This window comes from Phyllopteryx taeniolatus, chromosome 8 (assembly GCF_024500385.1).
Source record: "Phyllopteryx taeniolatus isolate TA_2022b chromosome 8, UOR_Ptae_1.2, whole genome shotgun sequence".
Lineage (NCBI taxonomy): Eukaryota > Metazoa > Chordata > Actinopteri > Syngnathiformes > Syngnathidae > Phyllopteryx > Phyllopteryx taeniolatus.
Window position 1 is genome coordinate 7,741,798 of NC_084509.1, and position 20,838 is coordinate 7,762,635.

General features: G+C 42.9%; 1 protein-coding gene across 4 annotated transcripts in view; it reads left to right on the top strand.

The window, feature by feature from the left end:
• pitpnm3 (PITPNM family member 3) overlaps positions 1-19,120 on the top strand; it is an 89,502-nt gene extending 70,382 nt beyond the window's left edge. For all 4 annotated transcript variants that reach the window (XM_061782767.1, XM_061782768.1, XM_061782769.1 and 1 more), the window contains 10 exons: positions 162-329; positions 415-563; positions 7,902-8,018; positions 10,997-11,113; positions 11,189-11,337; positions 12,059-12,208; positions 12,286-12,469; positions 12,565-12,693; positions 13,995-14,365; positions 15,227-19,120. In XM_061782767.1, coding sequence (XP_061638751.1) covers positions 162-329; positions 415-563; positions 7,902-8,018; positions 10,997-11,113; positions 11,189-11,337; positions 12,059-12,208; positions 12,286-12,469; positions 12,565-12,693; positions 13,995-14,309 — 1,478 coding nt within the window. In that variant the 3' untranslated portion in view covers positions 14,310-14,365; positions 15,227-19,120. The remainder of the gene's footprint in view (positions 1-161; positions 330-414; positions 564-7,901; positions 8,019-10,996; positions 11,114-11,188; positions 11,338-12,058; positions 12,209-12,285; positions 12,470-12,564; positions 12,694-13,994; positions 14,366-15,226) is intronic.
• Positions 19,121-20,838: the final 1,718 nt, after the last annotated feature.

The window sequence follows — 20,838 nt, forward strand, 5'->3', positions numbered from 1 at the left end:
GAAAAGTGTACTTTTATAAATCCTTCCAATCGATGCTGTTATGTCTTGACTTTCTTCAATAAAGCACAAAAGCATGCTCTTATACAACAAAATAACAGCATCCGTGTTGAAGATTGATTCATCAATACCTGAGTGATCAATTCCTTTTATCTTGTATGAAGGCGAGAGCATCCAGGGCCATCCGGACGTGTTTCTAGAGGGCGATCAGACCCCCGCGGCTCCTCAGTCTTCCTCTGGGGAAAGAGCTCGACGGGCCAGCGTGACGAGCTTGGAGAGCCAAATGTCCATCGGCTCCGTCGGCCATCAGCTGGGCGACGCCCTCGCAAACAGTGAGTGGGTGGGGTGGCGGCGTTAGGGGCAACCAGAGAGCTTGTCCTCTTGGCCGGTCATTCATGTCATCTTTGGTGTTTGAAGTTTCCAGTGGCTGGTGGGGCTCCAAGAGGCTGGACTATTCCCTCTACTGCCCCGACGTTTTGACCACCTTCCCCACGGTGGCACTGCCGCACCTTTTTCACGCCTCCTACTGGGAGTCCACCGACGTCGCTGCCTTTGTCCTCCGACAGGTAGGCCAGTGATCGCCACTTCGTAGCATATACAAGTCGTAAGTCTTAACCTTCTAGTCCAAATCATTTTGTCATTCGCGTGTCAAGTCAAGGCCTGTGATGCATTAAGTCAAGTAACCTTATTAATGCAGCCATATCTGTATCTGGTATTCTTGGAGACCGATCAATAAGGTCAAGTAATGATGTAATTGTTATAACAGGTGGATTTTAAGGGTTAGCCCTAACCTACTGCGTTAGTTTACGGCTGTGGCTACAGTGCGAGGCAGTTACACTTCTTGTCCTTTACCTAATGTTATTTGTGAGAGCCCTAAAAAAATAATTTGTCATCTTACATCTTTTCCCCTGCATTTGATTATTTTCATTTTTATGATGGATATCGATTTATTCTGTCCTTACTGAACATGTTGTGCTCAGTTCAGCAGTTATTAAACAGTTCTCCAAATGAGAGGCAATTAAGGGATAGGGTTTCAAATTAGGGTTTCAAGACAGGGTTAAGGTTTCAAGTTGGGGTTTAAAGTTCCAAAGCAGGGTTTCAAGTTTCAGTTTGACTGGGAATGAAGCCAAGGTAAGGGGTGGTCAAATTAGGGTTTCAAGATAAGGTTAGTGTATCAAATTTGGGTTGGGATTTCAAGACAGGGTTAGGGTTTCAAATTAAGCTATCAGATAAGGTCAGGGTAAATCAACAAGAACCTTATGCAGACATTGGGGTGGATAAAGGTTCCACTTGGCTAAAGCTGTTATCTGCGATTGGCTGGCGTCCAGTCCAGGGTGTACCCCGCCCACCTCTCGCCCGAAGTCAGCTGGGATAGACGTCAGCACACCCACGACCCTAATGAGGATAAGCACTATAGAAAATGGATGGATGGATGCATGGATACACCTGCTTTATTAATAAACAGTTACATTCAAGTAAAAGTGTTGGAGAACAAACACTGTGTGTTGACCCACATTGTAGGGCTAGATTTGTGGAACTCTTCATTTAATTCTTTCTGGTTTTGTTGAAGGTGGCTATGGAGATTGTGTTTCCTCTGGTGGCTCCAACAAGCTTTCAGCATGACCCGCATAGCACCTGTGTTTGTAACGCGTCACATCTCTTGTGTCCAAAGTATTTCCAAATAAGAGACGCGCTGCTCTTTTTAGCCACGTTCTTCTTCGTCTCCGTGTTTCTGTTGCTAGCATACATATGGGGAGAGGGTGATTGCATGGCACATGTGAAGTACAATTTATCCCAGTTCAAGCAGCCTTTTCCGTATATTTTGCATGTTGATATTACAATGAGGTTGGGACGGTGAACGACTGCCTCACAGTTCTCGGGACCGGTGTTCAACTCCGCCTGTGTGGAGTTTGCATGTTCTCCCCGCGCCTGTCAGGGTTTTCTCCGGGCACTCCTTTTTCCTCCCACATCCCAAAAACATGCATTTGAAGACTCTAAATTGCCCGTAGGTGTGATTGGTTGGTTGTTTCTATGTACCCTGGGATTGGCCGGCGACCGGTTCAGGGTGTACCCCGCCTCCCACCTGCAGGGATAGGCTCCAGTACGCCCGCGGCCCTTGTGAGGATAAGCGGTTAAGAAAATGGATGGATGGATGGATATTGCAATGAAGGAGAATGAAGTTCATTCACTGCCAGCCCTCCCAGTTAACATGGATATTTGACTTATAAAGCCGTCAATGGCAGTGAATCAGTTAGGGTTTCAAATGTTTTTCAAAGTGGGGTTGCAAATCTGAGTGAGGGTTTCAAGTTAACGTTTTAAACCTTTCAAATTAAATTATTATTATTTTTTTATATATTAGGGTTTAAAGTGGCACTAAGCCGAAATCAGTGTTTTGTTTCTAAAGACATTACATATGTTTGAAGGTAAGTGCCGAAAACATTTGCAAAGAATTATAACAATATAGTCCTGAATTTTTGCGATATAGCTGAAGCATCTTTTTCACTGTTTGAATTTTCCTGATTTTGTGGGTGTGGCTAAAACAGTCCCGTCAAGTCACGGGGTTGGGGCATATACTTTCTAGCGCTAGTTTCCTCCACCACTATATAAGGACAAAGTGACGTTGTTTCGTTTGGCTGCTCAGTTGTGAGTCAGCTGAGCTTAGCTACCACAACAAGCCCCATTTACCACTCCAGCGTGTAGTTAGCAAGCTAACGATGGCTGCACCCCGACAATGCCTGTTCGCTGGATGCCTCTGTTTACAGAACAGCTCGGTGATGTTTTTTTAAGCTCCCAAAAAATGAGCAAATAAAAAAGTGATAGATTGACTTTTTAAAGAAACACGCGGATGGGGAGCTGAACATCAATGCGACTGACTCTGCAGTGGGCATTTTACGACGGATAGTTTTGTAAACTTTCACTGGAGACAACATGGCTTCACGGGTAACTTGATACTAGTGAATGGGGCAGTGCCAACTGTTTAGCTACCTGAGCTTCCTCCTATCGTCCCACTGTTGCCGTGTTCGGCTGTATTTATATACTATAATTTTATTTTATTTTATTCATTCAAATTTGGCAGGCTTGTTAACATTTATCTGTGGTGTGTTGAACTTACGTGACGTTTTTTGGGCCTGTTTTGTGCCACTTTAAAATTAAATGCCATAAAATGGAGTGAACTCTGTTGTTGATGTGTGTCAGCCATCCTCATAAATGTATTAAACCCTCCTGAAATGTGTTAAATCATCTTTGAGGACTTTTACATCCATCAAGTGTGAAGGCTAATCAACAACATTAACAGCATAAAAGCCACCAAAAGCTTACAAGTTTAACGCCGCCTATCAATCCATCACCACCAACGTGCACGGAATCAATTATGTGCTTTTATTTGCTTACCTTAGGGCAAGTAACGTAATGTGCAAAAAGCTTGCCATGTTTACAGGCTTTAACACTGAGGGACATTTACATGATATATGAGAGAAGTTCCACTTTGACTGAAAATAAAAAGGAGTTAGCAGAACAAGGGAACAATCAAATAAACAGACGAGAACACGAGGAGCAAACACACAAGGGCACTACAAAGTTAAACAAGGGACGACAAGCTAACACAATGCAACAAACAAGGGAATAAATGGGAAAACAATGGAACAAATAACAGAACACGATGGGAACAAAAAGGGGGCTAAACAAGGAAACACGAGAACAAACAAAAGACGATGCGGGACACATTGAAAAAAAAAAAAAAAGTGAACAAAAAAATGTAACGCAGGTGTACCGTGAATGAGTGATTCAATAAATGGACGTAATTTGTCGTAAGATCACGAAAGGGACCACCAACTTTACCTCCCGCCACTACTAGTCAGATAAAGTGAAGCTAAGTGTTGATATGACCCAGTATACCAACACAAACACTGCACCGCGTTGCAGTGTTTGTTGTAAACGGGTCAGAACATCGGCAAAACCTCGATAAATCTGTTATTTCTGAAGGGTTGCTACACTAATGTAATTTGGGTGGTTCTCCGACTTTAGAGGTGCAAATTTTTGATTCAAGAAACACCAAGAGCAGAGTCCAAGTATTTTGTCAGGTTTAATTTCTAATTCGACAAGTGCAGAGTAAAATGCAATCATAGGGGAAAAGGAGGAAAATGTATATTCTACTTAAAGGGAAGGCAAATTTGACATGGCAGAGATGACACAGGGTGACTGTATCTGCCAAACGTGAACCGTTACAAAGTACTGGGCCAAGGGTGAGATTTGGGAGACTTTCCCGATTTTGATATTAATCCCAATATGTGATGCACCACTTTCTACTTCATTTGGTAAATAGCTAAGTTTGACTCACAGTTTGAAGCAGTGGCCAAGGATGCTGCATTCAATGAGCAGGAAGTTTGGCCTGAGCGCCGACTTGAAGGAAGAAAAAAGTTCAGCTTTGCCAAAAATCGAATTTCTGCGACCAATTGCACCGAGGTCTGGCTGGGTAGGCGGATCACAACGCTGTCACTCTGTTTGGGAGCAAGTGGCTCCTTTGCGGCAAAATCTCGCCACATGGGTAGCCAGTGGTTTGGCCATATGGCCAAAACCAGGGTTCCACTTTGGTCATTACGGCCAGGAATCCCTTGGTGATGACAGCACGTAACGCCACGGCACGGACCCAAAATGTGGCGAGGAAAAATAAAAGATGAATATAGAAAGAAAAGACAATGCCAGGAGGAGCTGGCTAGGTCAAAACCTAGCATCCCAAGAGGTCAGGAACCAGAGCAGGAACCCGAGCTTCACCAGAAGCGGGACGAGAGCTTCTCCTTTTAACCTCCTCGGAGGCAAACAAGAAGGGGAGGGGGCCCAACCAAGTTTCTGATGAGCAAGTTTCTGAGTGCTAATTTTCTTGAAAAAGAATTTGGAGCGACTAACCTTTAAAACTTTCTCTAGTATCTCGCGCTTGGCTCATAATGTTTTCCCCAGTCTTGAGGTACGGAAAATAACTTTGCCGTGAATTGTCGAATCTAAAAATTTTTATCTAAAAATGACTTATTGTGTAATTTTAAACTCACATCTTCATCGCCACCGTAATAGTATTCTACTGTATATTTGTTCATAACCGAGATAGGGAATGCCAGGGAACAAGTAGAACAGATTAACAGACAATCAGTAATAAAATCACATTTTGTCATCTGTAAAATAAGAAAACACACCAAAACACGAGCTTAAACTTTGCATCAACAGTTTGTCAGTTCCAAGATTCTCCTCTTGGGGATGCTGTTTCTTCACTGTTCAGTAACTCTGAGGAGACCCTTTATCCGGGGCTCACCACAGGAGTCTCTTGTTGTTGCTGATAACAGAACCTTCAAAAGGGACAAATTCTCTTTGATCCCCCAGTTTGTGGCTTTGCAGATCAGACTTCTCCAGCCATTGCTGTCTTTTGGTCATTGTACCCAGTAGCGCAGGGGTGTCAAACTCTTTTTTGTCTCGGGCTGCATTGTAGTTATGATTTCCCTCAGAGGGCCATTAGAACAGTGAAATCATATGAATGTTTAATCATCACCAAAACATATTATTACCATTACACAACAAATTGAGGGATAACTAGTTTTGAAATCAGAAGACACAGATATTAGTCTGTTCAAGTATTTCTTAAGTTACTGAAGAAGAAGGGTTTGGTAACAGAAAAATGCAATATCTCAACATTATTGTTTATTATTATGACAATTTGGAATTTGTGTACAGATTTTAGCAAAAATCACGGAAGTTGACGAGCATGATTTGCTTTTGCGGGCCACATAAAATGATGTGGTGGGCCGCATATGGCCCCCGGGCCTTGAGTTTGACACCGTGCAGTACGGGGTCCGGATTGTTGAGTTACTTCTCTTTGTCTTGAGAAGGGAGGATGAGGCGTGACGGTATTACTAAAGGCTGGTTTGGGCAGCCATTTATCCTTTGTTTTGGAGTGCTGTCTTTTTTTTAAGTCAGCCATATTCATTGCACAGTGAACAAACGAGAAAATTAGATAACCAACAGGGGAACACAAGAAAAAAACAGGGTAACACTATACAACACAAGGGGAATAATGTGGTAAAATGTGGAACTAACAGTGCAACACAAGGAAACAGAAAAATCAGGGAACAAACTACGTAACACGAGAAAATTACAAACAGGGAAACACATAGGGACAGAAGGGAAGAAACACTGTGGCACTAACAGGTAACCAAATGGAACAAAAAGGAAAATGGGGCCAAAAATTGAGGTTCATAAACGGAATACATTGGGTAACACAAGACAGCAAATACAGGAACGCAAGGTAATATGGGGGGAACGCAGCGGGACAAACAAATAGGTGACACAAAGGAAACAATAGAGTAACACAAGGGAATAAACAACTTGTCTTGTCAAAAGTCCGTGGCTTTCAAGCAGTCAAGAGAAATACAGAGAAATAAATGGGGAACACAAAGAAACAAATTCAGGCCAGCAGGTTTCTCACTGAAACATTTAGGACATTCTCTGACCATTAGAAGGCAAATAAGTCATTATTGACTGTGACAGAGTCCATGGTGTGTATGTTTTAGTGGAAATCGTGAGCGGAATAAGGAATCCGACTGCGACACAAAGATGTTATCTCCACTATTAGTGCACTAAAATAGCCGAATCCTAATGTGGCTCGCATCAAAAGGCTCGACATACAGTACGACTTGAGGACCGTGCGGAAGACAAGCCATCCATCCTTCCATCCATTTTCTGAGCCGCTTCTCCTCACTAGGGTCGCGGGCATGCTGGAGCCTATCCCAGCTATCATTGGGCAGGAGGCGGGGTACACCCTGAACTGGTTGCCAGCCAATCGCAGGGCACATACAAACAACCATTCGCACTCACAGTCACACCTACGGGCAATTTAGAGTTGTCAATTAACCTAGCATGCATGTTTTGGGGATGTGGGAGGAAACCCACACAGGCACGGGGAGAACATGCAAACTCCACACAGGCGGGGCTGAGGATTGAACACCGGTCCTCAGAACTGTGAGGCAGACGCTCTAACCAGTCGGCCACCGGAAGACAAGCTAATTTGTGGAAATCAAGGGGAAACGTGTCTTATTACTTGCCCCCATGTCTCTCGCCTCAAGGAAAGCATTACGGCCTGTGTTTCAAGTAGAGAATGGGAAATATTCATCAAGTATATTCAAATTGGTGCTTTCACTTGTAAATATGACTTTGCTTTTAAATAAAACTTTGAAGCAGTTTTCATGTCAAGTTTTCTCCAAATAAAAAACACTCAACCAACCAACAACATTACTTTTGTATTGAGTGATTAGATTTTTTCCGTGTGCGTGTGTGCAGAAGTGTGGGGGGTGCGCACATCTCTCGCCGGATGATAAAGTCCCTCTAAAAAGAATTCAAAGTTTTTTCTAAATACATTATACATGGCTCACACAAGACAACACATTGAGTAACACAAGGGATCAAACAGTGTAAGACAAGGGAAAAAACAGCATAATCCTTGGAGAAACGGCGTAACAAGGTAACAAATGGCGTAACAAGGGGGAAATGAAGGGACGTGTTAAACAAGGTAACAAACAGCATTACAAGTCAGCGAATTGGATAACACAAGGAAACGAGGAAAAATGAAGGAACAAAAGGCTAACAAATGGGGAAATGAGGAAACAAACAGGGTAAAACAAGGGAGCAAATAGGGTCAAGGGAAAAATACAGTATAGCGAAACAAGGGGACAATGTGTGTGATACAGGATAACAAATGGTATAACAATGAGGAAAATGGTGTTAGTTTATATACATAGATTTGGATTTTTTTCTTCCACACAGACACCATCTGTTGGATTTTTAATCCCGCTTCCCCTGTTTTAAAACACTGGCCTGAAGGTTTTGTCAGTGTTTGCATTGTGGCACGTCTGATTATTTGTTCGCAGCTCATGCGGTGTGACTTTGTGAAGACGCACGAAGCAGACAATCTGGACTCGGCCCCCTTCTCGCCCTCCAGCCCGCGAGAAAAGTGGCTGCGACGGAGGACGCACGTCAAGCTGAGGGTACGCAACACTGTGACTGTGTTTGTGTTCCATAAACATGTCCTCCATTTTTTTCTCCCTTTGTTTACATGCTGAACAGACTCCATTCAGACTAAAAATGCATGTAGTATTGACCGCTGCTGTCACAGTGAATACTCTGAAGGTCTTGAAATAATTCTGCACTTTGGCCTGGACGCACCGAAATTGGGCAACACTTGCGATTGTTTGCCCCCTCCGACGGTCCAGGAGTAGAACATTCAAGATCGCGTTGCCCTTCATCCCACGAACCTCGATTCTATCTGCCCATTTCAAAAGGCAGGAATTTACTTAGCCGCACTTTGTCCTCCTCACTCTTCTATAAATAGAATTGTGTGAGCGGAAAGCCATGGTAACTTGACTGCAGTGTGTGTCACTCCTTTCCATTTCATCCATCCATCCATTTTCAACACCGCTTATCCTGGTTAGGGTCGCGGGACGCTGGGGCCTATCCCAGCTGACTTCGGGCAAAAGGCGGACTACACCCTGAACTGGTCGCCAGTCAGTCGCAGGGCACATATAGACACGGACAACCATTCGCACTCACATTCACAACGTCACTGAGTGGGAACTGAACCCTCGTTGCCTGCACCAAAGTCAGGCGAGTGTACCACTGCACCATCAGTGACCCTTTACATTTCCCATGGGAAATTATGAAAAGAGACACTGTATAGTAAAAACTTTATAGACTATCGTTCAAACGCCAACATGAGTGCTGAGCCCCGTTCGCCTCTGTTGCTAACCAAAACAGCAGCACCTATCGATGCACATAAACAGTCACAGGTGACTTTACGATTTTCCGATGGACATTGACGAGAACAAGCTGCTGCATGTGATCAGAGGACAAAAATGCAAGGGAAAAAAATGGTGTTTCCCAGTCAGCAATTGTATGTGATTATTAGGACACAGCTTGCTTGATGTTTAGTATGTGTGACAGCAGCGGCCATGTTAGTAACATGACCTTATTTCATGCATGTCTTCTCTCTACCCGAACTTACAAGGAATAAACTTGAAAGACAGCTTTTGGTGTTTCCCAATGTGATCAGGAGGTGGCTTAATGCTTAGTGGAAGTGTGACAACAGCTTTCCATGTTAGTCGAAATACCTTTACCCCATGTTTCTGGACACTTGTTCCCCGCCCGAGTGTGAGGGTTTATAGTGACACGTATCTGACCATCAATTTGGTCGCTGCCAGCTCAGCGACACTATTTCGAGACGCTTGTTAAAAGGGTCCTCGTCCCAGCTTGTTTCGCAGTCAGGGGTCGGACTCACCCACTTATCCCTCCCTCACACACAATGCTGGTGAGAGGCTGCTGAGCGGTGGACCACCAGCTGCCGTGTCATACACGATGGCCGACAGCGTTGGACTCGAGTGGACCTAATGGAGGAGAACAGTTGGGAATGTTGGACTTAGCGGCAGTGGTGAAATGTGACACAGTAACTCACAATTGTAGAGCCCGTTTGGCTTTAGGGCCATGAAATTTGGAAGAATGGCTATCAGTAATCCCACCTAAAAAGTCTCAAGAAGCCCTGCTCGAAAAGACATATCTGTCATTTGGCTTCAAGCATTCTTTTGCTGTTGTGACTCCCCCAAAACTGGAATTCTTTTGAAAATTCAGCCTCCGAAGCCAGTTTCCCTTAGTAAGTTTCACTGACACATGAAATTTATACATCATGACTTAGACCCATAAAAAAAGTCTCAAGAAGCAATGCCTGAAAATGGAGAAGTTGGCCATTTTGTTTTGCAGCGCCCATTTTAGCGTCGTGTTGGTCATTTTCAGGGGTCCTTAAAAGAAGAACTTGTCCGAGAGACTTAGTCAGATGTTTTCCAAATTTGGCAACGTAATACAGTTACTCAGATCTTGAATTTTCTTGAAAATTTTGCCCACGAAGCATTTTGAACATGAAACTTGGTAGGCATGAGTAGACTCCCCCCAAAAAGTCACATGAAGTCATGTCCAAAAAGACAGGAAGTCTGCCATTTTGGTTTGATGCAGCCAATTTAAGATCAGGTTTGCTGTTTCCATGCTGGGTCCTTTAAAAATGAACGAGTCCTGAAGATTTTGTTAAATTGTAGTCATGTGTTCTAGACAGACAGGCAACACGAAAAAATTGCGAGGGATTTGAGTGTTTGTCATTGTGTGTCTGCGTAGCATGATCGCGAAGTAACTCGCCATGAAACACCTAACAAATAATAACTCAACTCATTAAAAAAAACATTTGGGTTGGGGGGAAATATAGTCCCTAAAGCCAAATTCACTTAAATTGGCATGCCCATCATGCACATACAAAAAAGTCTGATTAAGGCATGTTAAAAAAGACACTGGAAGTCTGCCATTTTGGCTTGAATCGGCCATTTTAACATAATTTTCAGTCTTTACATGTTGGGTCCTTTAAAAATAAATTTGCCCGAGAGTTTTTTCTGATTGCGACAGAATTTGAACAGCTTATACTAGACAAATGGGCAGTGCTAAATTGTGAATGAATTTTGAGTTTTTGGCATCGTGTGTGGACAGATCATGGTGGTGAAGTTTGGTGATCTGCTATAAAACATGATCTTTTTTGTTGAAAATTCTAGTTTCCCTTAGCAGGATGAAATTTGATAAGCATGTTGACAATAAGTATATGCACAAAAAGGTCTCAAGAAGTCATGCCTGCAAAGACACAGGAAGTCTGCTATTTTGGTTTCAAGTGGCAATTTTAGGGTTATTTTGTCTATTTCCAGCGGTCCTTCAAAGGCAGATTGCTCCTAGAGGTTTTGTTGAATTTCTACTAAATTTGAACCACTTCAAGTAGACGGGCAATCTAAAATTGAGAGTAATTTGAGTTTTGTGAGGACAAGCGGCTCAGAAAGTGGATGGATGGATGGATGGATAGTTGCCATAAAACAAGAAAAGTCTTAACTCAACCCCATATTGTGTTGTTTATGCACCCTGAGGCAACATGTCATTATCTTTTCGTTAGAACGTCACCGCCAACCACCGGGTGAACGACGTCATCGCCACAGAGGACGGACCACAGACGCTGGTCGGCCGCTTCATGTACGGGCCCTTGGACATGGTGACACTAACGGGAGAAAAGGTAACGACGCAGCCTCTCGGCGGGGCTCAGCCTGCCGTTGCTCGTCGCTGACTAGTGCGCGTTGTCGTCTGATAGGTGGACATCCTGCTGATGACGCAGCCCCAGTCGGGACGCTGGGTGCACTTTGACACGGAGGTGACCAACAGCAATGGCCGGGTGACGTACACCATACCCAGCGACAAGAAGCTCGGCCTCGGAGTCTATCCTGTTAAGATGGTGGTCAAGTAAGCCTGTCCTTCCTTGATTTAATGAGGCCAGCTCCACACAAATATGGCATTATTTTTTTAATTGACATTTTTTGTATTTTGATGATGCAATTTGGCCTTTTACCCCCACATAAACTAAAGGTTAGGTTATTACAAAGTTTTGTTTAAAACGCATTTATTAGGGTAGACAGGTAGACCATTTTCTTTGTCTTGGCTCCATTTCCCTTGTAAATGAGCTCATTACCTGAACATTTGTACTTTTTGTATGTATTGGTATGGTATGGTATTATATTTGTTTACTTTCTGTTTTTATTTTTCAAGGGTGGTGGGGTCTATATCTATATATATCTATCTATATATATATATATATATATATATATTTGTTTTTTCTATTTTTCCTTTTGTTAGTAAGATGTAGTACTTTAAAAAAAAAAACAGGTACTACTTTTCTGTATTCATGGTTATATTCTTTTTGCAATTTTTGCCTGGTACTTTTTTCCCCCCATATTATTGACATTACATGTCCTTTTTGTTATTTTTTTCATATGGTGGTGGAGTCACCATTTTCCTTTTTGGGGGGTATTTTTCAGTATTTATTTATATATTTATTTTTACTATTCAGGAATATCACGCCCCTTTAATATCAGTTTAAATGACCATTGTCCAGTATATATCGATGTCGTGTATATATGGTAGTATTGGAAAATTATGCAGCCATTCTTTGTTTTCGTCCTTGAAGGGGCGATCAAACGTCTGCCGAGGCCTACCTGACGGTCTTGCCCCGCGGCATGGAGTGCCTGGTCTTCAGCATCGACGGTTCTTTCGCCGCCAGCGTGTCTATCATGGGCAGTGATCCCAAGGTCCGCCCCGGAGCCGTGGACGTCGTAAGGTCCGGCTCCTCTTCCGCTTACTGGACACTTCTTTAGGGACACTCGCACCATCTTACTGAGACTTGGGTGTGTACAGGCACTGGCAAGACCTCGGCTACCTGATCATCTACATCACGGGTCGTCCTGACATGCAGAAGCAGCGCGTGGTGTCTTGGCTGTCGCAGCATAATTTTCCTCACGGCATGATCTTCTTCTCAGAGGGTCTAGTCCACGACCCACTGCGACAGAAGACCATCTTCCTCAGGAACCTCATACACGAGGTACACGAGACACTAAAACCCAAGACGACGTCGTGCATCACTCGCTGCACGGCAATGCGCCGCATGTCTCATTGGTTGTTTTCTTCCGTGGGTAGTGTCACATCAAGATCAACTCTGCTTATGGATCCATGAAAGACATCTCGGTTTACAACATGCTCGGCCTCGGACCGGCACAGATCCACATAGTGGGAAGACCTTCAAAGAAGTACCAGAACCAGTGCCAGGTAGGTCTTTTATCACATCTCACAACTTTATAATTGTATGGTATGGTTGATCGGTCATGAAATACAATGTTGCTGACTAGTCTTGCTGCTTTTGTTCACATTCACCTCCAGATACATTTTATTGTGTTCTGTCATACTGTATGAAGTATAGATGCATATAGTTTTTTGCAACTTTAACGCTGCTGGTTTTTCTTGCTACTTCTGTTCACGTTCACATCTGCATACATAGCATGTACAGTATTTTATTCTGTTGTTTGTAAGTAGGCACAGCTGCACCTGCAAGTATGGCATTGATACATTTTGCTACATACAACCTTGCTGAACATTGCTGCTTTTGTGCACATGCAAAGTATAATATATACTCTGTAGTATTTGTACATGTATAGTTTTTTGCTACATAATACAATACCGCTGATTATTCTCACTGCTTTTCTTCACATTCACCTCCAGATACAGTATATAGCGGGCATAGTATAGTTTCCTGTTATATAGAACTGTATACTTCATATTATTGATGCATTTAGTAGTTATTTTGTTTGTGACATTCAACACTACTATTCTTGCTACTTTTGTTCACATTCATTTTAAAATATATAACATGCATAGTAGTGGTTTAAAGACTGAAGATTTTTTTTGTAGGAAACTATAAATGTGATGAAGGTTGAGTCAAAGTTGATAAATCGATGATGTCGCTGATATATGTTCAGCACTGTACAGCGACCGTTTATTGTGCCATGGACCGGTTTTACGTAAAGACATTTCAATGGACCAGCATAAGAAAAAAATAAACCAAATGATTAAAAATACAACTCATTATTACACTGAATGTAATTGTTGTAACTAGGAGAGGGGTCTGCACATGTTTTTCACTTCAATGAGTCAGTCAGTCTCATCTTGTGTTCCATAGGATAGCCTGTTGTAAGATGGGACATAGTAACCACTTAAAAAAATAAAATAAAATCTAATTAGCGATAACTCGACTTCAAGCTTTAAATGTCAATGCGGAGTAGGAAGTGGACTAGTTGATTAATCTTTTCAACCCCTCATACATAGTGTAGTATTCTGTTATGTAAAGTATTTATGTATGTATTGTTGTTTTGTTTGCTACATGAAATGCTGCTGACTATTCTTGCTACTTTTGTTCACATTCAGAACTGCACAAATAGTATGCATCGTCCCAATATTCTGCCAAATATAGTGTCAATACATGTATAGTCTTTACATGCTGCTGACTTGTCTTTCTGCTCTTCACCTTCACATACAATATTTTTTTTAATTCCATCTCTGTGGGCTCGGTGTAGTTCTTGAGTGATGGCTACGCAGCGCACCTCTCCACCCTCCAGTTCGGCCACCGAGCCCGACCCAAGAAGTCGCCTTCGGTCCGCATGGTCCTCAGGAAAGGCTCCTTCGGGCTCACCGCCAAGCCGGACTTCCTGTGCAAACGCACCCACCTGCGCAGGACCATGTCGGTCCAGCAGCCCGACCCACCCTGCACGCCCAACCCCAAGCCCGAGCGGGCCCAGAGCCAGCCGGAGTCGGACAAGGACCACGGGGGAGGAGGCGGGCAAGGCGTGTGGGTGCGGGGCGTCATGCATCGTGGGGACACCACTCCTTGACGCTGGGCCAGCAGATGGATGGCTCGCTGGAGGACAGTGGAAGAGTTGAGGCTAAGGTTAGATCTGAAATTGTTATTCAAATCCTCATTATACATACACCTACACAATTTAATGAGATCAAAATGGACTTTCTCATAATGGATTTTTTTAAATTCAGCTCACCATGGCCATTTCCCTTGGCAACATGAAATTTGTTAGTCTCTCATGAGGAGACCATGAGCAAAGACAAAAAGACAAATAAAGTTTGCTATTTTGGGGTGGAACAGCCATTTGAGGACCATTTGGGAATCCAAGAGATTCTGTGTGTTTGTGACCAAATTTAAACTACATAGGGCGACACTAAATCAGAAAATATTTGTAATGAGGAATTTGACTTTTGCTCTTTGCGTGTGGGCAGAGCATGGAGAGACAGAGCCTTATATAAAGGGAAATAAAATTTTAAAAATACTTAAATAATGATTCAATAAAAATGTATTGCACATCAAAGTTAAATAAAAAATACCTAAAAACATGTTTGGAAACAAACAGTTCTTAAAGATTAAATGCAAATATATTGTACATAAGCGTTAAATAGAACTGAACTGCACTTGGGCAATGATTTTCTTTTTTCTTGTACCACTAGAGGGAGCTCCTGTAGCTCTAGTGCTAAACGTACCACACTTTGAGACTCATTGAATCACTTTTGGATTTCATTCGAAGTGTTCCTGATTATAGAGCAACCTTGGTCGCAGAATTTCCAGGAAAAGCGCGGATACGGTTGAATTTACTCGTCAGTTTGTGTGATGAAGCCGACTAAAAAGAACAAAGTCCTGTAGCAACATGAGCTCGAGATGCTATTATTAGCAGCGGCGCCTCCGGAAGGCGCCAGAATGTAAATGTGCTCATGATTATGTAAGAGCTGATCCACTTGTTTCCAGATCCGGGGATGACGACTGCGACGGCGGCGGCACAATCAGGGGTAATGGCGTCGTGGTGGCGAGAGCCTGCGGGAGCAAACAGCGCTGACGCGGCCACGCACATTAATCACAACTTTGCCGCCGATGTGACAGACTTCATTAATTCTCGCTCATATTTGCAGCTTCGTAGCTGCCCCCCTTTTTTTTTTTTTTTTTGTCAGATGAAGCCCCACTTTTGTCTTCTCGCCTCAATTTATTCAACACACGAGGATACAAGCTTGACAAAGAGATTCGTTTCGACCAATGTACACAGAAGCACTTTTTTGGCCCCCACATCTGCTGAACATTTTGCTTGGCTTTGCCCCAGAGCTTGCACTACGACAGTCTAATGCAGTCGTTGATGATTCGTCTATGCTAGACCAGCGGGTTATATGGGTTTGTATTTGTTCAATTTGAAGCAGCAAAGTGGCCCTGTGGTTACGTCTGCCTCACAGTTCTGAGATTAGAGGTTCGAGTCTCGGCTCTTGCCTTCCTCTGTGGAGTTTGCATGTTCTCACCGCACTTGTGTGGGATTTCTACGTGCACTCCAGCTTCCTCCCACATTCCAAAAACATGCATATTAGGTTGATTGAAGATTCTAAATTGTCCATTTGTCGATATGTGCCCTGTGATTGGTTGGCAACCAGTCCAGGGTGTACCACGCCTTCAAAGCCAGCTCCCCCAAAACACTACTGAGGAAAATGGATGCATGACATGGTTTGATATTACAGCATATATTTTTAGTTTTTTTGTGGGGAGGAGCTGTATTTTTCAGTATTTTTTTTGGATTGTTTGTTAGGTATTTTTTTTTTTTCTGTATTAGTGACATTACCTGAGCATTTAAAGAAATATATTAGTGGTGTTTTTATTTGTGTTTTAAAGAGGTAGTATTTTTCTGTATTAATTTTTTTATTTGCTATTTTCCAGCTTACCCATGGCCACTGTGAGAATAAGCGGCAAAGAAAATGAATGGATGGATATTTATTTGAATTCATAAATTACAACAAAACCGAAGATTATGTTTATCAGCTAATGATTGATGATTGATGCAAAACATGTTGCGACAAGAACGGACATGAGAGGCTATGTTAGCGTTGAATGTGATAGAAGCAAGGCTAGTTTGCCTCAGTAAATAGCTGAAAGAAAAGAACAAATGTGCTTGGTGGTGGTTTTTTTGGCACTTGCAAGAAGCACGTTGCTTTGTTGTTAGCCTTGTGTTTAACATTAGGATTCTTCGTCCACAGAGGGCAGAAATGTCTTCTCTTTTATTTGCGCTGAGTGTCCGTTTGAAGACAGGACTTCTGTGGATCAGCAACTGCTACACATGCAAACAGGAGCAAAAAGTGATGAAATAATATGTTAAAATGAAAAAAAAATCCAACTGAATTTATTTGTAACTGACTTTGATTGTTGTGTGAATGCTGAAAGACAAGCCGAGTTGAAAAATGTTTTCTATTGTTCTTGTTCAAGTGGAAATTCCAAAGCAAATTCTTAATTTGACAAATATTTTGGTGGGTAAACAATTAAAGGTTACTACATTTCATGTACTGTTTGACACTGAACGAGACTATTTTAGATCTGCAATTTCCTTCGAGCAAAATTGTTTGAGATTGGCTGGGGACGAGTTCAGGGTGTACCCTGCCTCATGCCCAGACTTGGCTGGGATAGGCTCCAGCACGCCCGCGACTCTACTGAGGATAAGCGGTACAGGAAATGAACGAATGAATTAGTTTGAAAAAACAAAAAGTAATTGATCAAGTATGCTGCTCATATCCACTAGGGGCCGTATTTGCATTTTATGTGGTGATTGCTATGGTATGCTGTGATGTATTAACCTGTGCACATTTCTGATTTTTGTTTTTTCTCTTTCAGCATTTACATGCAATTTCTGCTGCATTTCCCCACCAGTTCTTGCCGTAGCTTAGTAGCTATTCGCACACGTATGAGGAGTCAATCGGTGCGCTCGGGGTCCGATTGAGGCTGCCTGTGAACATGTGTGAGCACTCTGTACAAACCTATTTTTCTATGAGCAAATTTTGTAAATAGAAAAATATTTTAATTGTCCCTGGGGACCTACAGACAGGTCTCAACTTGTTGTTGTTGTTTTTTGCCTTAAGTTGTACTCGATGTTGTTTTTTGACCAAAGTACTCCTGTACATGTTGTTAGCTTAAGTAATTAGCTATTTAATTAGTGTATGTATATGACTCCCTGCAGTCTAATTGCATCAATTAGTGTTGCGTGTACAATAATGTATAACTGGTTGTAATTGAGTGTACACAATGTTGCTATAAGCAATTAACAAATAAAAAGGTGGCAAAATGTAACAACAGACATAACATTAAATGGTGCGTTTAATTTACTAGTGTCCAGTTTGCTGCCCGTCAGCTGGTTTGTGGTGAAAAATTCAAATGTTTTGAGTCAGAGTGCTTTCATTATTGCTAAAAGAAAAGAAAGAAAGTTATTGACAGTCAGTTGTCATCGTATGAGAATAAAGTTGTTGTTTTTTCATTTCATTACATTAGCTACACCTGCACAATCTAATGAGATAGATTAGTCATAATATTAAAGACAAAGTTTAAGAAGGGAAGAAAGGCCTAAAAAATATAACTTTATTCTCATAATTTTACACTTTTTATTCAGGAAAATATGCCGTTATTCAAGGTGTGCGTCACTATCATTTTTGTAAGTGATTTTGAGTAATTGATTTAGTAAGGTTGTTTTATTGGCGGAGTTTGCATGTTCTCCCCGTGCCTGCGTGGGTTTTCTCCGGGCACTCCGGTTTCCTCCCACATCCCAAAAACATGCATAAATTGGAGACTTTAAATTGCCCGTAGGTGTGACTGTGAGTGCGAATGGTTGTCTGTTTGTATGTGCCCTGCGATTGGCTGGCAACCAGTTCAGGGTGTACCCCGCCTCCTGCCCGATGACAGCTGGGATAGGCTCCAGCACGCCCGCGACCCTAGTGAGGAGAAGCGGCTCAGAAAATGGATGGATGGATGGATGTTTTATTGGCACACTGGTCCCCCATGTGTAGTTATGTATATTTTTTTATTGTAGAACCACATAATACGTCTCATGGATCCCCGGGGCTCCAGGACCCCAATTTGGTAAACACATAATGTATAATGTCAATGTCCCAAACGTGGGAAAATGTGTTACGGTCTGATGAAGCCAAGGTCGAACTTTATGGCATTGACTCTAAAAAGTATGTTTTCCAAAAGAACCCCAAAAAGCCTGACGGTGGCAGCTTCATGGTTTGGTGCTGTTTTTCTTCAGCTGGAACTGTGGCCTTGGTCAAGGTACAGAAGACCGAATTATGAACAGTTCCAAATACCCGCACAAAACCTTCAGGCTTGTGCTAGTAAGCACCTCAACTTTATTTTGGGTTAATCAGAGGCTCTTTTAATCATGCAGGTGTGTACTGACTCCCATTTAACACTAGTTTGAATGTGATTGGTTAATTCTGAACACAGCCACATCCCCAGTTATAAGAGGGTGTGCGCACTTGTGCAACCACGCTATCTCAGTTGTTTATTTTTACCTCCCCTCTCGTGAAGATTTTGGTTTTCAGTTGAGTTGGACAGGTTATAGGTCACATTTATGTTGGAAAAATATTTTTAATGATTTATCTTGGGGTTTATTTCTAGGTCAAAAACCTTGTGTTCGAAAAGAGGTGTGTAGACTTTTTCTATCCACTTTGTAAAGAATGCTATCTGCCTTTGGCTGTATAAAGTGCACTAGTGCTTAAATGTTCCCAGTAATGAGATCAATGATGGACCATCTCAACAAAGCATTAATATTTAACTACGTCATGTGACTTTTCCCCTGTCCTTTGTCTTCAAGATCCTTGTGTACATTAAATCACGTTTTGTCAACTGTGTCCACTTTCTTGGATTGTGTATTCCCCCCCCACCCCCGCCTTCACATTCAAAGCCAAAGTATGTTCTTTAAAGCTAGGCTGACCAGCTCAGTAGCTTGTTAACGTTTTTTGTTTTTTTTGTTTTTTTAAATAAATTATTATATGAGAACCCATAAACAACAACATCCCTGAAAATGTAAATGTGAGTCAAAGTTGAATGAAAGACTGATTGAGTGCTGTTTCACAGATAAGGAGCTTAAGAGGATGGTGTATAAAACCAGATGGTGGAACTGTTGGAAAGGCAGGATTTTCCACACTGCCTTGTGCAAGTGTACAAAATATATTATCTATCCCCTGCATCCATTTTGTCCTTGGTTCCTTTTCTTTGACGTTGACTGCACCATTGTCTGACTCTTGTTGAAGATTAAATTTAAGCACAATGTTTTTTTTTCTGATTGCGTCACCAAAAGAGTCTCAAAACAACATGCGCCAGACTCGCTACTAGTATTAATTGGTCAAAGTTATCTCAAAGGAAGCCTCATAAATGTAAAATAGCACAAAAACAGATAGCAGACACTAGTCACTTTTTTTTCTTCCCATTCTTGTGTTTTTTGTTTGTTAGCCTGTTAGCCGCTAACATAGGATTCAAAATAGCAGTCTGGAAAATGTCAAAACAAAAGGCCGGCATTGTGTGTTTTATATTTTATATTTTGCTAGACTTATTGCCTCGTTTTTGTGATGGTGCCAATTACAGAAACTGCACCTTTTTTTGGCTCTATACTCACTGATCTCATCTCAGTTCTAGACACAGTTGACTTTGGCCCCCATTTACTGCCATTATCTTTGTGATATGGATGACATTATGTGAACTCTTTAATGTTCACCATGGATCTTCCACCAGAAACATCCCAAGGCAGTAAGGAAGCAAAGTGTTTTTTTTCTGGGTTGAACGATCAAATGACAAGTGAAAGACCCAAATGGGTGGAGCTGCTCAGTGCACATGGCAGCCATGTGGCATTCTTTGGTTCCTGACGCTAGAAGGTCTTGTCACACATTTTGTATGTCAAAGGCAAAATGCCGTCAGTGGACATGATGTTGTTGTTGTGCGCTGAGAAAAGATGTCGGCTCCGCTCAGTCTGTCATGGTCTGTGTTTTGGGTTGTGTTTAGTTTTGTTCCATATTTTCATGTGTGGGTGGAACGGTGGACGACTGGTTAGAGCGTCAGCCTCACAGTTCTGAGGAGCTGGGTTCAATCCCCGGCCCCGCCTGTGTGGAGTTTGCATGTTCTTCCCGTGCCTGCGTGGGTTTTCTCCGGGCACTCCGGTTTTTCTCCGGGCACTCCGGTTTTCCTCCCACATCCCAGGCTCCCGTTCCGGCTCCTCGGCAGCCGCGCCAGGCTCCCGTTCCGGCTCCTCGGCAGCCGCGCCAGGCTCCCGTTCCGGCTCCTCGGCACCTGCACCAGGCTCCCGTTCCGGCTCCTCGGCAGCAGCGCCAGGCTCCTGTTCTGCCATCCACCCTCGCTCCGGCGGCGCTCGTCCAGCGGCCGCCACCCGTCCCAGCTCCGGCGCCGCTCGTCCAGCAGCCGCCACCCATTCCGGCTCCGGCGGCGCTTGTCCAGTGACCACCACCCGTCCCGGCTCCGGCGGCGCTCATCCAGCTGCCGTCTCCCGTCCTGGCTCCGGCGGCACTCGGCCAGCGGCCGCCACCCGACCCTATTGACTGGCCCCTGCTTAC